The sequence below is a fragment of the Triturus cristatus genome, chromosome 6 (genome assembly GCF_964204655.1).
Source record: "Triturus cristatus chromosome 6, aTriCri1.1, whole genome shotgun sequence".
In the NCBI taxonomy this organism is placed as follows: Eukaryota; Metazoa; Chordata; class Amphibia; order Caudata; family Salamandridae; genus Triturus; species Triturus cristatus.
Genome location: NC_140589.1, coordinates 1,869,408,107 through 1,869,430,682, shown reverse-complemented (window position 1 = coordinate 1,869,430,682; position 22,576 = coordinate 1,869,408,107). Strand labels below are relative to the sequence as shown.

At 45.6% G+C, this 22,576-nt stretch overlaps 1 protein-coding gene across 1 annotated transcript in view; it reads right to left on the bottom strand.

Moving 5' to 3' along the window:
• Positions 1-22,576, bottom strand: part of CDK5RAP3 (CDK5 regulatory subunit associated protein 3) — a 69,198-nt gene that overhangs the window by 9,721 nt on the left and 36,901 nt on the right. Inside the window, exons 11-12 of the mRNA XM_085613377.1 lie at positions 4,430-4,518; positions 720-925 (exon numbers count right to left, since the gene is read on the bottom strand). Coding sequence (XP_085469503.1) covers positions 720-925; positions 4,430-4,518 — 295 coding nt within the window. The remainder of the gene's footprint in view (positions 1-719; positions 926-4,429; positions 4,519-22,576) is intronic.

Sequence of the window (22,576 nt, the reverse complement as noted above, 5' to 3'; positions counted from 1 at the left end):
AGGCAGACACTTACCATGCTCCATAAAGGTCAGTGGGTTCCAACAAGTGATACACTATGTGGGCTACCCAGGAGTGACAAAGGCTGCTCTATGGGGGTAGGATAAGTGACCAGAGAAAGATAGATGGAGTCCACCTATGAGCGACACCAGCCCAAAACCTAAACACATGGTTAATCGAACAGATGCTAGAATATAGAGTCCACGCAGGCCCCACCCCCTGCAGGCCTGATTAAACTAGCAGAGAATATTATATGAACCCATGAGCAATAAAAGCCCAACCCCCTGGAGGCACTACGTTGAGTCCACCCAAGAGAGATAAAGGCCCCCAATCACTGGATGCATGCTTAAGTAACCTAAGAACACCACCGGAGTCCACCAAAGAGTGTTACACACCCTCACCACCAACCCCTGGAAGCACGGTTAAGCAGCCTGTGTATAGTGTAGTTGGTCCCCCCTCGAGCGATACAGGCCCCCTATCCCCGGAAGCATGGCTAAGCAATCACAGAATGCTATATGGAGTCCACTCAAGAGTGATATAGACGCCCAACCCTGGTAGGAGTCCTGGCAATCTCTATACCGTGTGTACAAGACAGCAAAATTGTCTTCACTGTGTTTGCATTTAGACAAATTACCAAGACTTATCAGAGCTAATTCATATCAGTATTAGTCATTGATTAGGTGCCCAGTTACCACCAGGTACACCGCCACATCCTCCTCACCTGGGGGAAGCGAGAATCATGAAGAGATGCTGCATCCTCAGGCCCGTCAAGCGTTCGATGAGATCCTTCACCAGGGAGGCCATGGCGGTTACACTCTCAGTCGTCTGACCTTGAAGGATATTGGGGGCAAGCTGGAACTGGCTGACGGACACTACATCGGCTTCTTCCTTCATCTCCGCGAGCCGCTGTGACAGGAAGACCTTGAGCTAAGAGAGAGTGAACATCAAGATTCGACAAATCACTCTCACCCACACTGCATCTCTTGATCCCATTCTTATTGTTAATTCTCAATTATACAGCACTCAACCTGACTGTACCAACCATCAAGAAGTCAGTCACTTGCCCCGTCAAGAACAGGAAACCGTCTATGGCTCTAGACGCGAACCACTTATGCGATCTACTTTTGGGGGGCTGTATATAACCAGACGTTAACCACTTATGCACAATTGAGTAGTGGAAGCTGTGTATGACCCCAGAAGTAAATCGTGTTGGCTTTTAACAAATAAAAAAGACCCAGGGATGGAGTAATTTTATAGTATTAGGACATCTTTGATTTTCTCAACTGAGACCAAAAGTATGTCCTCATTTCATTCTACAATCCACAATATAACCTTATATCTAATCTTGTCCAGATGACATCAGGTAAAAACCCAGAGAGGCAAGATGAACAGCAGAATAGAAAAAAGGAAGGTATGCAGCCTTCCGCGTACCATTCAGCAGCAGGACATTTCACAACCTGCACTCCACTGAAGCAGTAAAAAAAAAAAGAAAAGAAGTTTGGGGTGTGGGGTGGGCCACAAAGGAAACAAAAACTATCTGAGTCGCAGCCCGCTCTTTTCCAACAATGCAGCGGCGGTCTACGTGCTGCACCTGCCGAACTACACAGAGGGAAGCGGACAGCAGCACAAAAACACAAGCACTGGAAAAGTTAACAGATCTGGCTTTAGCAAGTGGAGCAAAGGGTGCTTTTTATTTTTTTGATTGCAAGCACATGCCCAAAAAAACAAGAAAAAATTCCTTCTTCTAAGCTTAGTTTCTATATGCTTGTGTTAAAAGTGTAAATACAATCCACTGAAGCACTAGTTTACTAATGACTTTGTATGATAAAGTTCTCTTTATTTCAATTTTTTATTGCAAACATACTCCTGCCTACATCTTCAGGCTGGCAGGGTGACACAGAAGATTCAAACAAATAACCACAAAAGCATTCGGCCCTCCACCCTTGCAAACCAACTATCCCTGCTCCACCCTTCAGTAACAGGCTTAGATGCACTGTAAACGCCAATAGCAACAGTGAAGGCACCCTCACTCAAACAAACCAAAATAAGCCAATGTAGTCCTTCAATGATCTTTATTTACAAGGGTTCCTCTGGTTTGTACTGAGATATTTTATACTCCTGCGACACTTAAAACACATTTTTTCCCTGAATACCGTTAGGAGTAGTGATACACAAGGTCTCCACCGCGTTTTGAACACTTTACCCTTATGCTCGAGTATCATAGAAATGTTTTCCATACAGATTATTTCCCACGCCTTGTGTAGCCATACCCTGTAGTCAGGTATCTTAGCCGTTGCCCATGCAGCCAGAATGACATGTTTTGCTGCACCCAATAACATCATAACTAGTTTGTCCCTTGGCGGCTTCAGTGGATAAGAAGACCGTCAGCCATTCCAAAAAGCATGTATGCTGGTCACAACCACTTATGTTCAGACATTGAATCAATGTCTTATTTTGTACGCTTAGGGCAGAGCCATCTCAGGTGTAAAAGCATGCCTGTCCCTTCGTTACCCCCAACACTCTAGATCTAGAATCACCCCATGCATGGAGTCTCTCTGGGGTGTGATACCAGTATGGTGCTATCCTCAGAAGCATTTCTTTAAGTGTTGCGCTGGGTGTAGAGACTTTCGCCCTCTGATATACAGAGTTTCATTCTTTCGCGGTCAAAGTTTGCACCAGCTCAGTCGCCCTCTTCGGTCCAGAGGTTTTCACCCATGCCACACGGCTCAGTAGGAATTTGTATATTTCAGATAGCATGCGTTTGCCCCCAGATTTGGCTATCAGAAATGTCTTGAAGGGCAACCGTGGGCAGTCCGCAGCTTTCTTAACTGAGCTTTACGCCACCCAGTGCCTAAATTGTAAATATCTGTGGCTTGCCCATTCTGTTGTGACTTTGTTTTTTAAATAGCAAGCCTTTGACATGTGCCGCACAATTTCTTTTTTCTTTTCTGAATGAGAGAAGAACAAATCACTAGCTAACCAATCTTGTGCAGCTATAATGTTAAAATGTCACTTAAAGGCTTTTGTAACAACTTTTTAAAAGTGGAGCAAAATAAATTGTCATCTAGCTGGGCACCAATACTGAAATCAAAATAAATAGCTGGTATTTAATGGTAATACAAATTGAAAACGTATTTTATGAATCACCTTTAGACAGATGTGAACAATGTGCACTGGCTTTGTGCAGTCACTGTGAGGGAAGGAAGTCGATGGGAAAAGCTCACTGACCCACTACCTCATGTTGCATGCTGACCAATTGATGAAGCCTACTGACCAAAAGCCCCGCTTAGGCTGTCTCAAAGACCAGACCCAAAAAGGTAAAATAACAACACAAAAAAGGCACTAGGCAGGGAACTCACACGCACCAAAAACCTGCGCAAACCAGGCAACTGTGAATGGCGTGTGGTAAAGTGTCCTAGAATAAGAAAATGAATAGAAAGAAGAAAAAAAAGGAAATGACAAGAAAATGAGTATTCCAAGGGCGAGTCCCTGTTTTGCAGCTATTTGAGACAGAGCTGCGCTCTCTTGTTTCTTTATATTGATGGGACACACATGGACTCCAGCCCCATAAAACATGGCGATCAGTTGAAAGTGGACTGCAGGATCCTGGTGCCATACTACTAAAGATCTCCCTGGGGTTTCTACTATACCCATGTTTGTGTCCTGTTGAAAGCACCGGAAGTGTTTCAATGTGCAGAAACGTAGCGCCCATCTTCGATTTAACTCAGTATTATGTGGGTGAGCTCACTACTTCTAATCTGTGAAGTTTGTTATCATGAATAAAGGCACGTGTGATGCCACTTCAAGTTTCAATGAGCTCACGGCAGTTGCTTAATGCAGCAAAGAGCTTGCTGCTGAATACAAAACACTTGTAGGTACAGTTTCAGCCAGAGACATAGTATTAAGGCAAAGGCAGCAACAACACGATCTGTAGGGACCGTGGAAGGAGGCGTAAGAGGGAGAGCCCGGGCCCTCACTTGTATATGTTCATGCACTTTGCTAGGTCTGATGTTGACGCTTTGGTAACCCCTGTTCAGAAGTACAGAAACAGTATGCTACTAAGGCTTGTGAGGTACCTTCTTTTTATCTCCTATTCCTCACTTCTTGTCTTTTCCATTTGTATTCCTCTTCAGTTTCTCTTACTTACGTCTATCGGCTTCAATCTCTTGGCTTCCATCTAACATCATCCGGACAAGAGATGGTACAAGGATATACTGTGGATTAAGTCAAGCCATGAGACACTTTTCAGTTTCTTCCTCGTTCAGGATATCAAAGACGTCCCAACACTACAAGATGTCTCCACCCCAGCTCATTTTGTATTTGTTGTGTGTATCATGGGGAATAAAATGGAGCGTATAGCATGTCCTCCTCTGAGATACACTTTAGCGTTTTAAAGCCTCTATCACATTCTAACCCGCAATCATCACTTACCTCCAAGAGCTCATCGATAAACTGACTGCGCGTCGCTGGGTTTTGCAGGATAGTCATAGCGTCAGGGCCACGAGCCACACCGTCTGGGTCTTCAAGCGGACAGGAGTATAGAAAGCATTGAGAGGGAAGAGGAGAGAGGAAGTAAGAGAAACATTGAACTAACAATATGAAAGTGAACTTCAGGTGGCCAACACACTGGCGATAGGCCAAACTCCGACCAACCCGCTGTCATCAGGAATGTGAAGTTTCATAAAACCTCAATGCTTATGACTGATTGAACCAGCAAATGTGTGTGTGATGTCAATCACCAGGGAAGCATACCACCCTGCTCTGGTCATCACTAGACGCACCAGCCATGTAGTTCGAATGCCACGGGCTCTAATAAAAGCAAGGGAATGGGGCCTCTCATCCCTTGGCTCGGTGAGAACAAGCATTGGCAAAGTCAATAGGTCTCAGCAATGCCCAAGCTATTGGCCTTGTCAATGCAAACCTCTTTCAGCTGTGTTGACTACCAGCACCCTTGCTGTTCAGCATGACTCAAAGTCATGCTGAACAGCAGATGTCCTGCTAGACAACATGGCTAAAAGACATTCACAGTGACAGGGCCAATAGCTCGGGCATTGCTGAGATCTATTGACTTTGCCAATGCATGTTCGGTGTTGACAGGATCTTGCTGAACAAATGTGGAAGTAATAATGAGAAAGATTTGAGGAGCTTTAAAGTGAAGTGAGGATGTGGCGTAATGGCCAGAGCAGCCAACAGGGAAATTATTGAACCAGGTTGGTCTCTCGGGGTTGGTCCTACAGTTTCTGGTTCTGGGCAAATCACTTACACTTCCCCCCTACCCACGACAAATAATGCGCCATCGCGTAATGCAACTGTTGATCACTTAAAGCGCTCCAATACCACTGGCTGGTGTTAGCACTACAACAAGATGGAGGACGCAGTGACGAGGAAGGTACTGTGGGATGGGTCAAGCAGGGAAGCAGGAGGGGATAAGGGGAGATGGGCAACCAGGAGAGGGCGGGAGGAAGAAACAACGAAGGGGTTAAACAATTTACCTTAATTGAACCAGGATCAGCGACAAAAATGAATGTGTCATGCTGAGCACTTAAAGTACTCCAATACCATCGGCTTGGGTTCTCGCTATGGCAAGACAGAGGACAGAGCAAGCGCTCTAATACCATCGGTACGAGAAAGAGTGGGAGTCCCAATAAACCCTTGGAGGCTTGGGCAACTACACCTATTTTTTCTTTGTGAATTATTCACTTGAGGATTTGTTTTCGGTTTGATCAGTTACAATTTCCTGTTATATATATTGTTAGGAATAGGTGTCCACATTAGTGACAATGAGATGTTTGTAACAACAAATGCTCTGTAAATCTCATTCACTATGTGCTGATTTATATTGACATATGCATTAGTTTTTTGTACCCTTTGAAAAGTTTCCTCATTATAAATGTACGTCTTGAAACATTTACAACCGTGTAAAATTATTTGTGGCAGATTTGTTCAAATTGAAATAAGTCAATTCAATTTTTAAAGAACAATGTGAGCTACTAGATAGCGCTTGCGACCATTGTTTCTCTATTAAATGTCAAATTGTGTGAAAGTAAGGAAATCCCTTGTAGCCAATACCATCGGATCATGCAAAAAAACATAATAAACAAGTGCCGTTTGCGTTTTAACAACTTTTTAAGATTTGCATTTGTTTAGGTACACGTGCATGCATTTTAGTGGTACCTGTGTATCTGTACAAGCGAGATGGTCTGAAAACACACGTACCAAAACAAAGAAAAAAATAGCTCAGCGAACTACGATCAGTGTATGGGAGGGTCAAACACAAGAAGAGGGCATGACGTATGGCATGAAATAAAATGAGTGACGCTGAAGTTTACCAATGGTAGGATATGGGAGGCCTGTAAGCCCAAAGATGGAACACATGTCTCTTCGAGACAGCGCATGTGCTGTCTAGCTGAGGAGCGTATGCGCTGTCTGGGCGAGACTTAAAAATAATAGATTTCACACAGGCGAAACCTACTGTCTTTGCCAATGGTTGTTGTGTTTAGAAACGGGGAGATTAAGTGATTTATCCGTAATCACAAAATGCGGATCTGAGGCCGAGGCTAAGAAGATGATATGGCGTCCTTTCGGGAGAGGATGTGGCGTAAGGACCAGAGCTGCTGACTATGAAGCTGGGAAACCCATGTTTGAGTTTCGGCATCAGCTCAACATCCTTGATTTTGGGCAAATCACTTAATCTTGCTGTGGTTCCAAAAATGAATGTGTCCTTGTGTAAATTAAGTGTTGTTAATGTAAAGTGCTCCAATACCCTCGGGTGGTGTTGGCGCTATATATAAAGCTTTAACGTGTGCTAGGGAATGAAAGTACTATATATAAAGCTGTAAAAAAAAGAAACCGGTGCTTATGTAAAGCACTTCAAGACCTTCGAGTTGTGTTGAAGCTACATAAAACCACACAAGAAAATTTGAAAAACAGTTTGCAGAGGAGGGGTCTGTGCAATGGAGTCAGTGGGGGCAAGCAGCAAAGAGCGGGACCGGCAACGAACAGCAAATGTGGGCAGCCACCGGGAGATTAAGTGATTTGCCCGTAATCACAAAATGTGGAACTGAGGCCGAGGCTATCTGGCATCCTCTTGGGAGAGGATGTGGTGTTTGGGCCAGAGCTGCCAACAATGGAGCTGGGAAACTGTGTTTGAGTTTCAACGTCAGCTTAACATCCTTAAATCTGGGCAAATCATTTAATCTCCCCGTGCCTACAAGAATGAATGTATCCTTGTGTAAAGGAACCAGTGCCAATTTAAAGTGCACCAACACCATCGGGTGGTGCTGGCACAATATAAAACTGCACAAAAAAATAGAAAGAATCCTAATATTAGGCCGATTTATAGTAGTGGACATGAGCAAATACATTGCCTCAGCAACCACATTAAAAAGACTACTTTTGCCATGGACACTGAGGGATAGGCAGACCTTGATGATGTCAAGACACAGCCTGGCTCCTTTGACGAGAATTCAAGTTAAGCAACAAGGGCACACAGAAACACTTCACAGGTGAATGTGGAAAAAGTAAGAAAGTGTCTAAACTGGAGACACCCTACGAAACGAGAAGCAACAAGATGAGACACGAACAGTTCAATCATTTCCCACTGGAGAAACGTGGCTATGGAATTATAGCACAAGGCACAGGTACTTTAGAAGTTCTGACATGCCCGGTGATAAAACATACCTTATTCACTTGAGCACTGATTTTCTAGCAATAAAGACTGTAGGAAGTAGGATCTGCTTCTTATGGTTACCCCAACTTTTTGCCCGGTGTTACACTGTTTTGACTAGTCTGACTGGGATCCAGCTAATCAGGACCACAGTGTATCTGCTTTCTCCTTGAAACATTATGCCATGTACTTTGGTACACTCGAGATTGGATACTAGGGTAGCCTTATAAGTCCCTAGTATATGGTACACATGTACCCAGGGCATAGGTACCCCAGAGGCCTCCCATGGGCTGATGCATGTATTATGCCACCCCTGAGAGGCAATGCAAAATGAAACTACAGGCCTGCCATTGCAGCCTGTGTAAGCTGGTGCTTGCACCACTTACTTTAGATAAAGGGTCAATATATCTATAGGTCACTACACTTAAAACTTATAAGTCACCCCTACAGCAGGTCTTAACAATCCTGAAGGCAGGGTGCTGGGTTTTACGTGAGAGGGTGCCCCTGCATGAGCAGAGCCCCTTTGTAGCCTTCGGAGACCATTCTCCCAGGTTGTCTGTGACTCAGCCAGACATTTAGGTAGAGGTTCATTATAACCTCACAGTAAATGCTATCTCGAAAACGGCTAAAACAAAACATGTTGTGTTTGGTATCAAACACCTTGGAATCATACCTTCACACCGGTAACCAGTGTGGAGGTATGTGAGAAAGTGTCATCTTTCTTACATGGTATGCCCCCACTTTTTGCTGAATGTACTTTAACTGAGTGTGCCCTGGACTCCTGCCAATCAGGTGCCCAGGGCCTATGTTCCTTCCCTTAAAACCTCAAACACAAACTGGCAAACCCTGGCCACATGTCAGCCCCTAGTAAATGGTACCCTAGGAACCCAGGGCCTTGTGACCAAGGAAGGCCTCTAAGGGCTGCAGCACTCATTGTGCCACCCTTAGAGGCTCTGTACCGTAACAATAACTAACCCCCCCCCTCCCCCTGGCAGGCTGAGTGTCTGGCTACAAGACAAAACAAAGAGTCGACATTACACACATCTCTGTGTTTCATGCCCACCACCTACACTGCCCTGGCATACATCAGCCACCCCTCTAGCTGGGTGCCCTATGCCAGTGGTGTGGGCACAAAAGCATGACCTCCCCTCTGTCCTGACCCTCCCCTAGGAGGGTCCCCCGAATCTGTCCAACCCTCTCCTGTGGGTACATAAGGGCTTACCTGGCTGTAAGACTTTGGATTGTACGTGGACAAGATTCTGCAACAAGAAACCACTAACCTTCGACCGTCTGGACACTCTGGACATCGACTGGGCCCGACTTAGTCTCCCTCTCCGTCCAAAGCATTGTCTGTGCCCTTGCACCATACAGTCTCCGAGCAGGACCTGTGGAGCACTAAGGACAACTGAAGAATCTCCCTTGGAGTGAAGGAGTCACTCCCCTGCATTCGCAGGCACCGTAACGCAACTGAAAGGTCTGCTGATACTGAGCTCCTGCAGACTCCAAAGGCTCCAGCAACACAGGACGTGGGTTCCGAACTTCATTGAGGTCGATCTGATCTCTCACCGAGTTTGAGGCCAGTAACCCTGGTGGGGACCGCATAACCCAAACCCCTGTGCACCGTGTTCTTTTGCAAGTGCATGTTCTGGCTGTCAATTACCGAGCTTGTGCAGTGGACTCCGTGTAGTCCTGACCCCGAGCAGTATTTCCACCAAAGAACTCTGACCTCCTCGCACAGAGTGCTCCGTGGGCTGGTACTTTGTGATCTTGCTAGAGGTCCAATTGCGATACATTCGCCCTGAGGGTCATATTGGGCTTTCCTGGTTGCTCCAGATGTGCCCTGACTCCCCATTGCTTGGTGAGTCCCCTGGACCTTGCTGGTCCACACCGTAACCTGCTTGACCTTCCTGTGTGGGTTGCTGTTGCCAAGGCTTATTGGTGCTCCAGCCAGACACTAGCCCCTCAGCACTCGACACTCTTCGTGAGACAGCTCGCATCCGGCTCCTGGTCGTCCTCGGCGTTTCTTGGACCTCGTGGCTGCTGAGTCAAGCGTCCCTTCTTTGCACCTGAAGCACCCGACATCGGTGGGCATTCGTCTACCGAGCCCCTGGTCACCCTGAAGTGACCCAGGCTCTGTCCCCTCTGCTTTCAGGCTCCTACCATCACAAATCTACCCTTGGATTCCTATGGACACTTTCTTCCTTCCCGGCAGCAGCTCATCTTCGCAGCCCTCCATTGAGAATTACAGCGCTTTCCGTCATCACTCCAGGCCTATGCACCCGGCTCCTCTGGGATAGGTAACTCGGGTACTACGGTATCCACAGGTGGGGAGGCTCTCCAACCTCTTAAGTTCCAAAGGGATCCTTCGAAGTCCACCGAGAAGGGTCCTTAAACTTTAAAGTTGTAACCACAACTTCCCAATCAAATTGTACGGAGCCCGCGGCTGTGTTAGCACACTGCACCCGTCCTCCTTGGGGTCCCTTTCTACTCACCTTGGCTGGTTCCTTGGGGTCCCAGCGATTCTACGTGTTCTAGACACTGGCTTGACTCCAGTCGTGGTTCTTATACCACTATTTTAGTATATGGTTTGGTCTCTCCCTGGAGCCCACTGTGTATTGTGCTACTTTCAATTGTTTCTTTGCTGAAGTATTGAGTGGTGTGTGTTGTATCATTGTGTAGAGGATACTAGAGAGTGTTATATAGATAAATACATATTTATATAACTACTGTGTGGTTCTCCTTTCATTTAGTTAATACTAACGGTGATATTCTGGTAAAACAAGCTGCTTTACATTCCTTCAAGATAAAGCCTGAAGGCTGCTCTCCACAACTACCACTAGGATAGCTTTCTAAAGGTTATCTTTGACCTCATACATCATAAGGGTCGTTTGGACTGGTGCAAGGTGCCCACTTTAATTAGTGGACAGCATATACCAGGCCAACTTCTCACAAGGACCATTGCCGAAAGATCACATACGGTGTAAATACGCACACATCTAGTACCCACACGGGGGCGTGGCTAACCGCCGAACATGGCGGCCACACATTAACAGAGCTCCCGGCCAGGACCCACATAATACTGAAATTACATGTGAAATCTGGGGGTAACACTGCTGAAATCGCACCTCCGATCAGCCGAAACCTCCTGGCATCGATCGACTGGTGAAGGAGCTTCACGGAGACCCGCGCCTGCTCCGAACTACGACTTGAGTCTCCCGCTAGTGCTACGTGGACCTGCTGCTACGAGGGTGCAGCTCCCTGGGAGTGTTCGGCCGGAGACCATGCGTCAACTACTTTGCTGATTTACCCTGCCTGGCTCCTGGAACACACTTACAGACCTGTGACCGCTCCGACAGTGAGTGCAACCCTGAGTGGCTGGGATGACACACTCTAACCTGCATGTTGGAGGGTTCCTGGACTTGTTCTCTGCAGCAGGAGGAAGTGCGACGCGACCCATCTCCTCGTGGGCGCTGGATCTCCTTTGTCCTCATGCTGAATGGGGGCCCTGACTAGGTCCTTGCTGCTGGAGGTGTCTGTTTGTGACCCGCTCCCTGACACCAGTGCCGGACTTGGAATCGGCGGTGAGCCGCCATTGCACAACGTTTTTACAGCGCCACTGCGACCCCTGGCTGCGGTGTGACTGGGGCCCTCCTGCTAATGCCGGCCTCCACATACTGGCGTGTGTAAGACGCGTCTACTACTGACACCAGCTGGCGCTCTATATCCACGCAGCTTTCCCTTTGTTCTACTAGTACTAGGTGAACGCTGGGCTCCTCCTGAGATCACGAGGACCCTATCAGCGGTGGATTGTATCGGAGCACTGTTGCCCGACTGTGCTGGGGACAGGGACAACATTCTTACTGACGTCCAGAGGCCCCCTTTTTAGCTCAAACTCTCAGTGGCTTGTGACTCCCTACCATGCGGCTTTGTGACTTGAGTAACAGATTATTGTGTATGACCTGATCGGTGCACCATCAACTAAAATACTCTATCCTGTATGTAACAGCAGAGTGTACTAAGATCTACCTGTGCAAAGTCGCAATTACGCCTACCTCCATAAAGTCAACCTACCTACTCGGAGACTGTATTGCACTACAAGAAATGGAGTGGTGACCTCACTGGTACTGGCAACACCTTAGGCGGCTGTTGCTCTGAACGCTTTATCCAACACACAACTGGTCCCCACGCGTAGCAATGGGGCGCACTAAAGGAAAGCAGACCGAGATCCCATCTGAAGACTTAACTGTCCAAGGGGACTCAGATTCATCGTCCCAGGCCCCATCATTCAGTTGTGTTCCCCCGACGGTGCTGACACCCACATAAGATAAGCTTGACCAAATTTTGCAGGAAATAAGGGAATCACGTCAGTCTATAGAACATCAAATTGGCACCCTCACCACTGGCTTTACTCTCTTACATGCGGACCATGATAAACTATCCGAGTCTGTCAAAAATAACAAACAAACATTACTAGACATAGTGCCACAACACAAAGAACATACCGAACAATAGACTCAAATGCACAAACAACTGACCACCCTCCTTGATAGAGTGGAAGATGCTGAAGGAAGGGCCCGACGTAATAACGTCCGAATTATAGGTTTTCCGGAACGCTCGGAGGGCACCAATGCGACCTAATTTGTGGAACAGTGGCTCTGGGTGCACGTCGCCCCAGAGGGGTTATCCTCTTTGTTCTGTGTAGAAAGAGCACACCGAATCCCCACGGGCAGGCCGGTAGCAGGAGATCCACCACGACCGCTAACAGCCTGTATTCTCAATTTTAGGGACCAAGACCTCCTGCTTCAGAGGGCTAGAGAGAATGCTCCGATACAATTTGAGAACAACCGGATCTCTTTACCCGGACTGTATTGTCCAAGTACAACGACAAAGGGCCTACTTCCAACCCTTAAAGCGAAAACTTCAAGCATTGGATCTCAAGTATGCTCTACTATTTCTAGCATGTTTGAAGATCATCTATAATCAAAAATCTCACTTTTTTTAATGTCCCGAAGCTGCCAAGGACTGGCTGGAGTCTACTCTCCCCTCTCAAATGCTGGACAAACTTGACCAACAACTACAGAAAACCTCTGTGCGATCTACGAAACCAAACACTCGCGGTAACAGATCACAGCGTAGGCCTCCCATGAAGAAACCACTGCCGGAACAGGCCTTACTGGAACGAGAGTCGGCATTGGCGAGGGCATCTTCTATACGTGGCACTACCCAAATAGCGACGTCGGGACACTCAGATGAAAATGTAATGTACTCTTGACTCTGAAAGCAATTAAATACTATTTCCGTCGATCACCCCACAAATAATGAAGGACCTGTTCGGCTGAAGGACATTGACACAGTACATGGAGAAGAGTGACGTTCGGAGTCAACCTATGTGATCTGAAGGGACGCAAGATGTTTTCAGAAGTGTGATTTCTTCTGTCATTTTCTTTCTTCTCCCCCAGAATTCACAGGCTATATAATTAATATGGGTCCTGCAACGTGAGTAGCTCTGAATGGAAATGTACCATCATGTTTCATGTGGGAACCACCCCCTCTGCAGTTTCCGCATCTTGTAACCGTTTGGAAACAGTTTGTTATGTATATGTTTGGATCGACGTAGTTCTCTTGATGGCCCTAGTATTGGGTTTAGTATTTAAAATAGTAGTATTGGGTCTCTGGCTCCTCCTCCCTACTGTTACAAAACTCCTTTCTCGTGCTCTCCTGGGACGTATCGTTGCATTTGTCCGCCTATTGATTGGATATGTTGAGTAGCTACAAGGTAATTACTTGGGATGGGTTCAGTTCACAAACGCCACCGGATATATGCTCAATTAAATAGAGGAAAAGTGCATACAGCCCTGCTTCAGGAAACCCATCTAACCAATTCTGAGGTACTTAAGATATGCAAAAAATGGAAAGGCCAAATTTATAATACGTCCTATTCATCATTTGCGAGAGGGGCACTTATTTGGGTTGGACATGGAATACCCTTCGTGCTGGGGGAACAGCGTGTAGATGTAGCAGGTTGTTATATATTAGTCTAAGGTATGCTAGATGGTGTACCAATTGTAATAGGTAGTGAATAAGCTCCAAATTATGAACAGCAGACTTATCTCACTGGCTTAAATACAGTGCTGTCGGACTGGGTTGCTTTTCTATGGATGCTGGGTGGTGACTACAACTCTGTATTAGATGTGTACCTAGATCACTCCCATCCCGCGGTCCGGGGTGCAGCCACCATCAAGCTAGCAGAATTCCTACAATCCTGGGTTGCGGGTTGGACGCTACAAGACATATGGCGTTTTCAAAATCCAACTAGTAGGGAATACTCCTTTCACTCTCCACCACATCAGTTACATACTAGATTGGATAGGATACTTTGCTTCACATCTCTGATATCCCAGATTCCCCAGTCTACATATCTAGGGGAAACACTACCAGATCATAACCCACTTGAGATTGTATTGAAATGGGGAAAGGTATCTACCCCGGTCCCGACGTGGAGACTGTGGCCACAGACTTTAGAAGATGCAGTGTTTCAGAATACGATGGGTACTACCATCACTAATTACTTTGCCGAGAACGAGGGTTCTGCGTCGTCCTGTCTAATTGAGTGGGATGCCTTTAAAACGATAATTAGGGGTACAGCCATAGGGGCAACTGTGGGAACCCGACAAGAAGTACATAAGTCACTTACTTCGGTCGAGGACTCTGAGTGTTCTAGAGCAAGAGGCTAACACCGACCCAACTAAACAAAAATATTTACAGGAAGCAAGAATTAAACATGCTGAACTCCATAAACAACTTCGCTTAATAGATTATAAGACATATACTCAATACAGTCATGTTGAGGTGAATAAATCCGGTGCTCTACTGTTACGTATCACACGTGACACTCCCCCTCCAGTCCCGATACCAGAAATACAACTTCTGGATGGCACCATTGTTCGCACTCAGGTGGAGATCAACCTGGCATTCAGTACTTATTATAAAACATTGTATACTGCTCCTAATACCACACCACTGAGCCACATAACTGATTTTTTACGAGTTCTCTCATTCCCTAAACTACCACCGGCAGCTAAAAAAAAATGCAAATTCCTATCACTAGATCCGAAATCAAAGCGACCATTAAAGAGCTCCCGAATGATAAAACGCCGGGACTAGATGGATTACCATCTGAATTCTACTCCACATATGTGTACAAATTAGCTCCAAGATTGGAAAAATTATACAAAGCAGCCTATGAGAGACGCTCTCTCCCGCTGACTACCATGCAGGCACTAGTCATATCCCTCCCCAAACCCAATAGCGATCCCGAGACATGTCAGGTTATCACCCTCTTTCCTTATTGCCCACTGAATATAAAATACTCAGCAAGGTAAGGTACTGGCAAGACGCCTACTTTCTTATCTTTCTCAATTGGTTCACCTTGATCAATGTTGTTTTGTACCCAGTCAAAATACTTCACTCAATATCAGGAGATTACATCATATATTAGAAGCAGCAGCCGAACTTTCTCGTGATGCGGGGTGTATTTCTCGGGATCTCCAACAAGGCGTTTAATACTCTCAACTGGGGGTATATGTTTGCAACCCCGAGACACTATGGAATACCGGAAGGATACCTCAAATGGGTTAAATTATTGTATACCGCCCCTACGGCACGTGTCCGGACAGAGTCTCACATATCTCACCCATATCCGGTAGAAAGGGGCACACGTCAAGGATGTCCCTTGTCGCTACTATTATTTGTTCTATCATTAGAACCCTTACTCATTAAACTGCACACACAGGCTACAGCTCTGGGGATCCGGATAGGCCAATCGACACATAGTATCGGCATATGACGCTCTTATAATCTTCCTGCAAGGCATGGCCTCGGAAATAGATCCCATTCCCTCCATAATTCAACAGTTTGAACGGGTCTCTGGTCTGGCAATAAATGCTCCTAAATCACATGCATATTTCATACAATATAGGGACAATCCGGAGCCTCTTAATTTTGGTGATCTTATTATCTCTGCGCCACACACCTTTAAATACTTGGGCATACAAATATATAGATCCCCACAAGATCTATTGGATGGCAATATTATGAAGACGATTAGATCCTTACGATCACAGGTCTCTTTCTGGACATCACTGCCCTTGTCGGTGATGGGTAGGGTTGCCATTTCCAAAATGGTGATGCTTCCCAAACTTTTATACTTTTTTACAAATTTACCGATCTTAATTCCTACATATATCTTTCGTACACTTGACACCCTTCTGATAGAACTTATCTGGGGAAATGGTGGCAGGAGGATGAGCCTTGCTAAATTACAATTGAGGCCCGAGGAGGGGGATTTAGGGGCCCCTGATTTTCGTGCATATTGCATGGCCAGCCAAGTGCAGTGGTGGTCTTATTGGTTGGCTGGGCGAAACATACATGAGATTGGCTACACGCCAGAACTTCTTCAACGAGGTATACTTCACACATTGCTTTTACCTAATACTAGGTTGCCCAACATGGTTCCCCCTTTACTCAAAACTGCTATATTGTTCCGGAAGCGGACACTACAATACACTAAGCGAACCCCCCCGTATTCTCCCAACATTCCTTTGTTGGGAATACCTGTGGCTAATGGACTGATCACTGCCCGTAAAATCCTACAATGGACACAGGAATGAGTGTCGACAGTCGGGGCACTGTTTATAGATAGGGCACTAGCAGATCATGAAAATTTCACGAGTGCACAAGGTGTCCCCCAGACATTTATTCTACATGCTGCCATCTCTCATTACATTAAAGGACACTGGTCCCCAGACGGAGTGGAGCCTTCTACTCATGAACTAATATACACGGTACATTTAATGGGCGAAGGAAGACATCCTACCCATTGGCTATATAAGGGCATCAGATCACACGCTAAAATATCACTCGACCCGATGCGTGAAAAATGGGTGGGCGACTTGGGCAGGAACTTCACGGACAAAGAACGGGCAACTGTTTTAGAATTTCCTAAAAAGGTATCTAGGAATGCTAAATTTAAGTATATACAGTGTATGATCGTACATAGGATGTACCTTACACCACACCGCCTTAATAGTATGTACCCAGAGGCTTGACTTTCCTGCCCTCGATGTCAGTAACCTGACGCAGGTGTCCTCCACATGCTTTGGGAGTGTCCACGCCTGAGAGGATACTGGCACAGCATAGGATACCTGATACAAGAACTGACAGGCACGACTGTCTGGACAACACCTGAGAGTTGCCTATTGGGGGTACACTCTTGCCCGAAAGGGATGAAAGTACACTATAGGTTTGCAGACATGACGATTCTTATAGCAAAGCGCGCAATTACTCTGAGATGGAAATCAACCCTTTCCCCTACATTACTTACCTGGCACACAGAAATGACCTGATGGGGCAGCGCAGAGAGTGCCATTATACGTAAAGAAGAATCTAGAGGTTTACGTAAAATACCCATATCAATGGAATGGGACCGGATGCTGGAATCATTAAAAGCTTTTGATCCATTGGAATGCCCAGTCTGCCAAAATGAAAACCTAATCTCTCCACTAACGCCTGATAATGCAAACGTACCCGTTTAGGATTATATGTTAAGAGACTCCGTAATGTTTCGATGACGATCAAGGATACATTGTCTAATCCTACAATTATGCGCGAGATTACTCACATCACTGCCACATACATTTAAGGGAGGAGACCATGGAAGCAGGGGGGGGGGGGACTTTTAGAAATAGAATAGTTTTGTTGCAATGTTTCATGAAGAAATAAATTATTTACTCGTGACTATATGTACACTGTAACCGTCATTTTGTATGGCATAAGATGTATACTTGGGACAATGCTGAAGCTTGTAATACTATACTGACGAAATGCCCATACATATGTATCTGTCATCAATCGATAATGTCATGTGTATCTTATTTGACTGTCGTTAAAACAATAAAAATTGTGTTAAAAAAAAATAATCTAGTTCCAACACACGCAGAAATAAAGAGAGACTACACATGTGCAAAGCAGCTGTGTACTCATGCTCCTATCAGCATGTAAGCTATATACTAACAGGACATTAAAAGGCAGAGCACCACCACTCACTAGAACGAAACAGACTACAATGGGGGTTTAAGGCAGGGATGGGGTCGGGGTGATTTGTGGATGGGGAAAGCACCAAGAGGTGCGAGGGAGCAAGCAGAGACGGAAGGGGGGAACAAAAAGCAGCAATGTAGGGAAAAGCAGTGTCGGGGGAGGGTGTGATCTGTGGATGGGGCAAGCACCAGGAGTCGCGAGGGATTACGCAGTGGCAGGAGGAAGGAGGTGGGGGAAACAAAAATCAGCAATGAAGAGAAAAGCAGGGACTGGGTGATCAGTGGATGGGGCACGCAGCAGGAGGTGCGAGGGAGCAAGCAGCAACAGAAGGGAAGAGGTGGGGGGAAACAAAAAGCAGCAATGATGGGAAAAGCAGTGATGAGGGAGGGGGTGATTTGTGGACAGGGCATAAATGCGCGTGGAAGGAGAGGGAGCTGGTAAATGCACAAGCACTGTGTAGAGTGTTGAAAAAGAAAGAAAAAAGTAGGTCCTAGAATGGGCGTAAAAACAGGAGCAGTGGATGATTACAAGTACTTTGTCCGTGCTATGGGGGAGGGCTAAACACAAGAAGAGGCATGACCGTGCATGCCAGGGACAAATGGTGACAGAGAATCTGAGGCAGACGATGGCGTGAGCAAATGGGGAGCCAGTGCGCAGGCTGAAGCCCACAGAATAAACACGTCTCTTCGAGACAGCTCATGCGCTGTCTAGCCGAGACCTAAAAAAGAAACGATAACTCGGGTGCAGAAGCCCTCACCCATTTACTTGGGTCCCGATCCCACTGTACCTGCTACACTATGGATTGAGCATTTGGAAATGCATATCAACTGAGTTTATTTATTTAAATATTTTTAAAAATATTTTAATATAGGAGACCATCTCGTTCTGCAGTTAAGATGCACATTACTTAATCTGGTTCTAAAGCTATTAGCCATTTTATTTGATAATAAAGACATTCTGAGACACCCTTTCCCCCCTTACCACTAGATCTAAGATCATGAGAGGAACATTTGGTATTATTAAACTGTCATGTATGCTGCATGTGCAGGCCATGAAATATACCCACTTCATGTCTAAGTGAGAGCATCAGGTTGGCTGTCTGACTGACGTGCATCAAAGCCAGAGTACAGCTACAGTACACTCTCTCTTCCAGGTGTGCAACTGATAGTCCATGCAGCTGAATTTTCAATAATCTCAAGATACTGAGCCAATCTGTCAAGTACCTTTCATTTTTAAGCTCCTGTCTTTGACCTACTGTAGCACCAGCATCCTTTGTGGATCATCCATGCCACTTGACAGGCATAAGCAGATCACTGCTGACATAACAATCACACAGACCATGTTCTGAGAAAACCTGACTCAAATAGCTGCCAAGGTTTCAGATTGCTTATGACATTCAGTGACCATGAGTGACACTTTCTGGCGAGCAAAATCAAACAATGAAGAAACAAATATCCGAAATTACACGCATATGAGCAACAACAAACTAAGAAGACAGTAAAACTGCTGCTAAGCACCAGAAATGGAAGGGCACTGGGAGACTAGATTGTACCAAACAGGATTTGAGAGGCCATACGTCCTGCAAATGAGCCTCATGTTCCAGAACTCCCATGGCTACCAAGTTTTCAGATTGCTTTGTGGAAATGAGCCTTTTTCGGGCCTCACTGGTGGGGGGCGGGGGGGGGGTTCACCCTTATCTGTCCACTGGTTCCTAAACCAACAAAGAAGAGATTAATATCCTGATCCATTGCTAGGTGGGCATTTATATTTTAAACATTTCTTTTAGCGGGTATATATATAAGGTATAGGTAGGAGCACAAAGGAAACAGAGCATTGGGTCACATTAAATACAGAGGCAGCAGGAAAACAGGATCGCAACAAATATACATAGGGCTGATAATAACTTCCAGCCCCAGATGGAAAACAGTGTTCAAAACCAACCAGTCCAAGTCCATGTCCCTGAGTTCTGGAAACAATTTTTGTTTTGGGGGACCAGAAGGACCAAACGGGGCCATGGGAATTAGGACTAGGGGCCGCAAAGGGCTGCTCCTCCTCAAAAATGAGATGACCTAAGGGGTACATTGCTAACAAAAACTACTTGGGTAATTGAAGCCGCTGTACAACCAGCCAGAGGAGAGTCTTCTCTCTGGGTCCGTCTGAGCCTCACAGGCAGGCTCCTATCGTTCATCAAATGTTCACTTCTCCAACGGTGGAGCTGCACAACTTGCAACTCAGAAAAACAATCACGGCCCAGGCTGAAGAAGAAAACTTTCTTTCAGGATAAGGCAATCACCCTCCGGGGCAAATACCCTCAACGATCCTGTCCAGTGTCTCAGGCAGATAATTATACAGACCCTCCAGGATTTCGCGATTTCGCGGCTTCCCGCGAAATCGTCACTTTTGTAAAAATGCCGCGATTTTTACAAAAGTGCCCGCGAAATCGGCACTTTTGTAAAAATGCTGCAATTTTTACAAAAGCTCGAGCTCCGGAGTGGCGCTCGCATCTACAGCATCGGTACAGCAGAGCGCTCAAGACAACCACCAGCTACCTGGACGGAGATTACGGGTGAAAGGAAGGGGAAAGGTTGGGCTATGCCCCAGCAACGTCCTGTCAGTTCATTTGTGCTGGAGCTTCTGCGGGGATCAGCCGTTGGACTGGAGGTTTTCAGCCGCCGAGAGGGGTTACTGGGGATACTGGCATTGGTGAGGCTCTTCACCAGGTCAGAGAAATTCCCACTTTAGCGGAAGATGTACCGAAGCCTGAGGTAAGGGAGATAAAGCCCGGAAAGCAGCTGAGTGTGCCGCCTGTCATGCATAAGGTAAATGCCATAACTTGTTCACCTTTGCCTGACTAATATATGTGACAGCTAAAATGATACAGCCTGACCCCAAACTTCTGAGGCTACTTTAGATCTGGAGGGGGTTTGTTGGATAATTAAGTAATGGGTCCAAGTATGGTGGTGGAGTAAAGGTATAGATGCCCCCAAAATATAACTAAACCACAACGGAGGTCTAGAAAAGTTCGACAGTCACTGGCGCAAGCCTCGAGGATGGAGCATGAGACAATTGACTACAATCTTGAGACTAATGACTGTTACTTTTCGCTGTCCGATGAGACATGGTTAGCAGACGGGTCAGGCTCACTCACGGAATCTAGTGAAAACAACAGTATGCCTGATATAAGTGGTGTTGATTCAGCCATCACAGCGCGCAAAGTGACTAGTAAACGAGGATGACAAAATGCAGCCAGGGGAAAAGATCTGAAGTGGGATTATTCACCAACAGAGCAGTTGATTGGCATCTCGACTATCACTCCCCAAGACGCCCATAATACAATACCTCCTACTCTGGATACAACCCTTCAATGTATCTTGTCGCACTGTGAGAAACTCGGCAAGACAGCCGATGAATGCAAGCAGCCATGCGCTAAGTGCAAGGGGTAGTCGGAAAGGTGGCCAAGTCTTGTAAAGCCATTGGGGAACGCTCAGGCTAATCTCCACGCTGCTCTCATAACATGAGTGCAGCGCGGGGATTAGATGGGAGTCTGTCCGAGGGGCTGATGGGACCAGGGATGGAGAATTGCATTTCCAAAGGATAACAGCCTTCACCTGTGAGCTGCTTCCTCTGTTCCATATTCCAGGTTGCCTATTCAAAGTGGAATACTCTGCTAAAAGAGTTTCCATTGATTTAAGGCTGAAAATGAATGATTATGAGTAAAATAAAGTGCCGCAAAAATGCCGCTAAATTTCCATATTTGTGCCGCTAAATTTCCATATTTGTGCCGCTAAATTTGCGAATCCATGCCGCTATATCCTGGGGGGTCTGATTATATATGCAGAACTAATTCAATAAAACAGTATATGATCACCCAAACGTTCGGTATCAAAAATATGTGTAATTTTTATTTATACAAAAGAAAAAAAGGATAGGGGAAGAAGGATATTATCTTTAAATAAACAATCTTACAATTTATACAATGTTAGTGTGTCTAGTGCACATTTGTTTACATTAGATACATTGTTTTTATGTCATCCATTCCTTGTTTCCATAATACATTTATAGAAATATGAATCGTACACAAATCAATTGTTATAATACATTATAAAACAATCAGTTCTCGCATGGCTGTTGGGTATCTGGGTCCGACGCGCGTTTTGGCGATGAGCCTTCATCAGGAAGCCATGTAAACATTATGATTGAATCCACAACAGGTGCATATACAGAAAAAAGTATATATAGATATAAAACGGTTCTGCTAAAAATACGCTCAATGACAGGGTCAGAATAGCTATTAACACAAAAATTACAGCTAAAAATAGACTTGTCACAAGTAAGCAGAGAGACTTTAATGGGGCATGAAAAAAAGGAGAAAAGGTTGTGATGGACAGAGGTATGTAACAAAAGTAACCACCACCACGAGTCTTACAAGATGAAAGGGATAAGAATGAGAGACCAGGGCGAGAATAAAACCCAAAGGTAAAGGGCTACGGTGTAACTAAAAGTACAGACAAGAATTTTATTTGAGTGGTTTGAGAATTACATGCATTGCATGATCAAACAGAGAATGGATCAAATGAAAACCCAAATGGCAGGAAGGTGGAACAGTACAAATGTAGTAATAAGATTCAGTTACCTGGTATTGCCAAAGGGTTGATCTAACCAGGGTCGAACGGATTGATATAAAATATGATGGTTACGTACTTTGTAAACGACCGGTTGTAAAAACAGGAAAACGTTGAGGGCAAAGGTTATTATTGAGAACTGCCCAGGTTGTTACTACAACCTATCTATATTCTGCGACAAGATACTCTACTGTC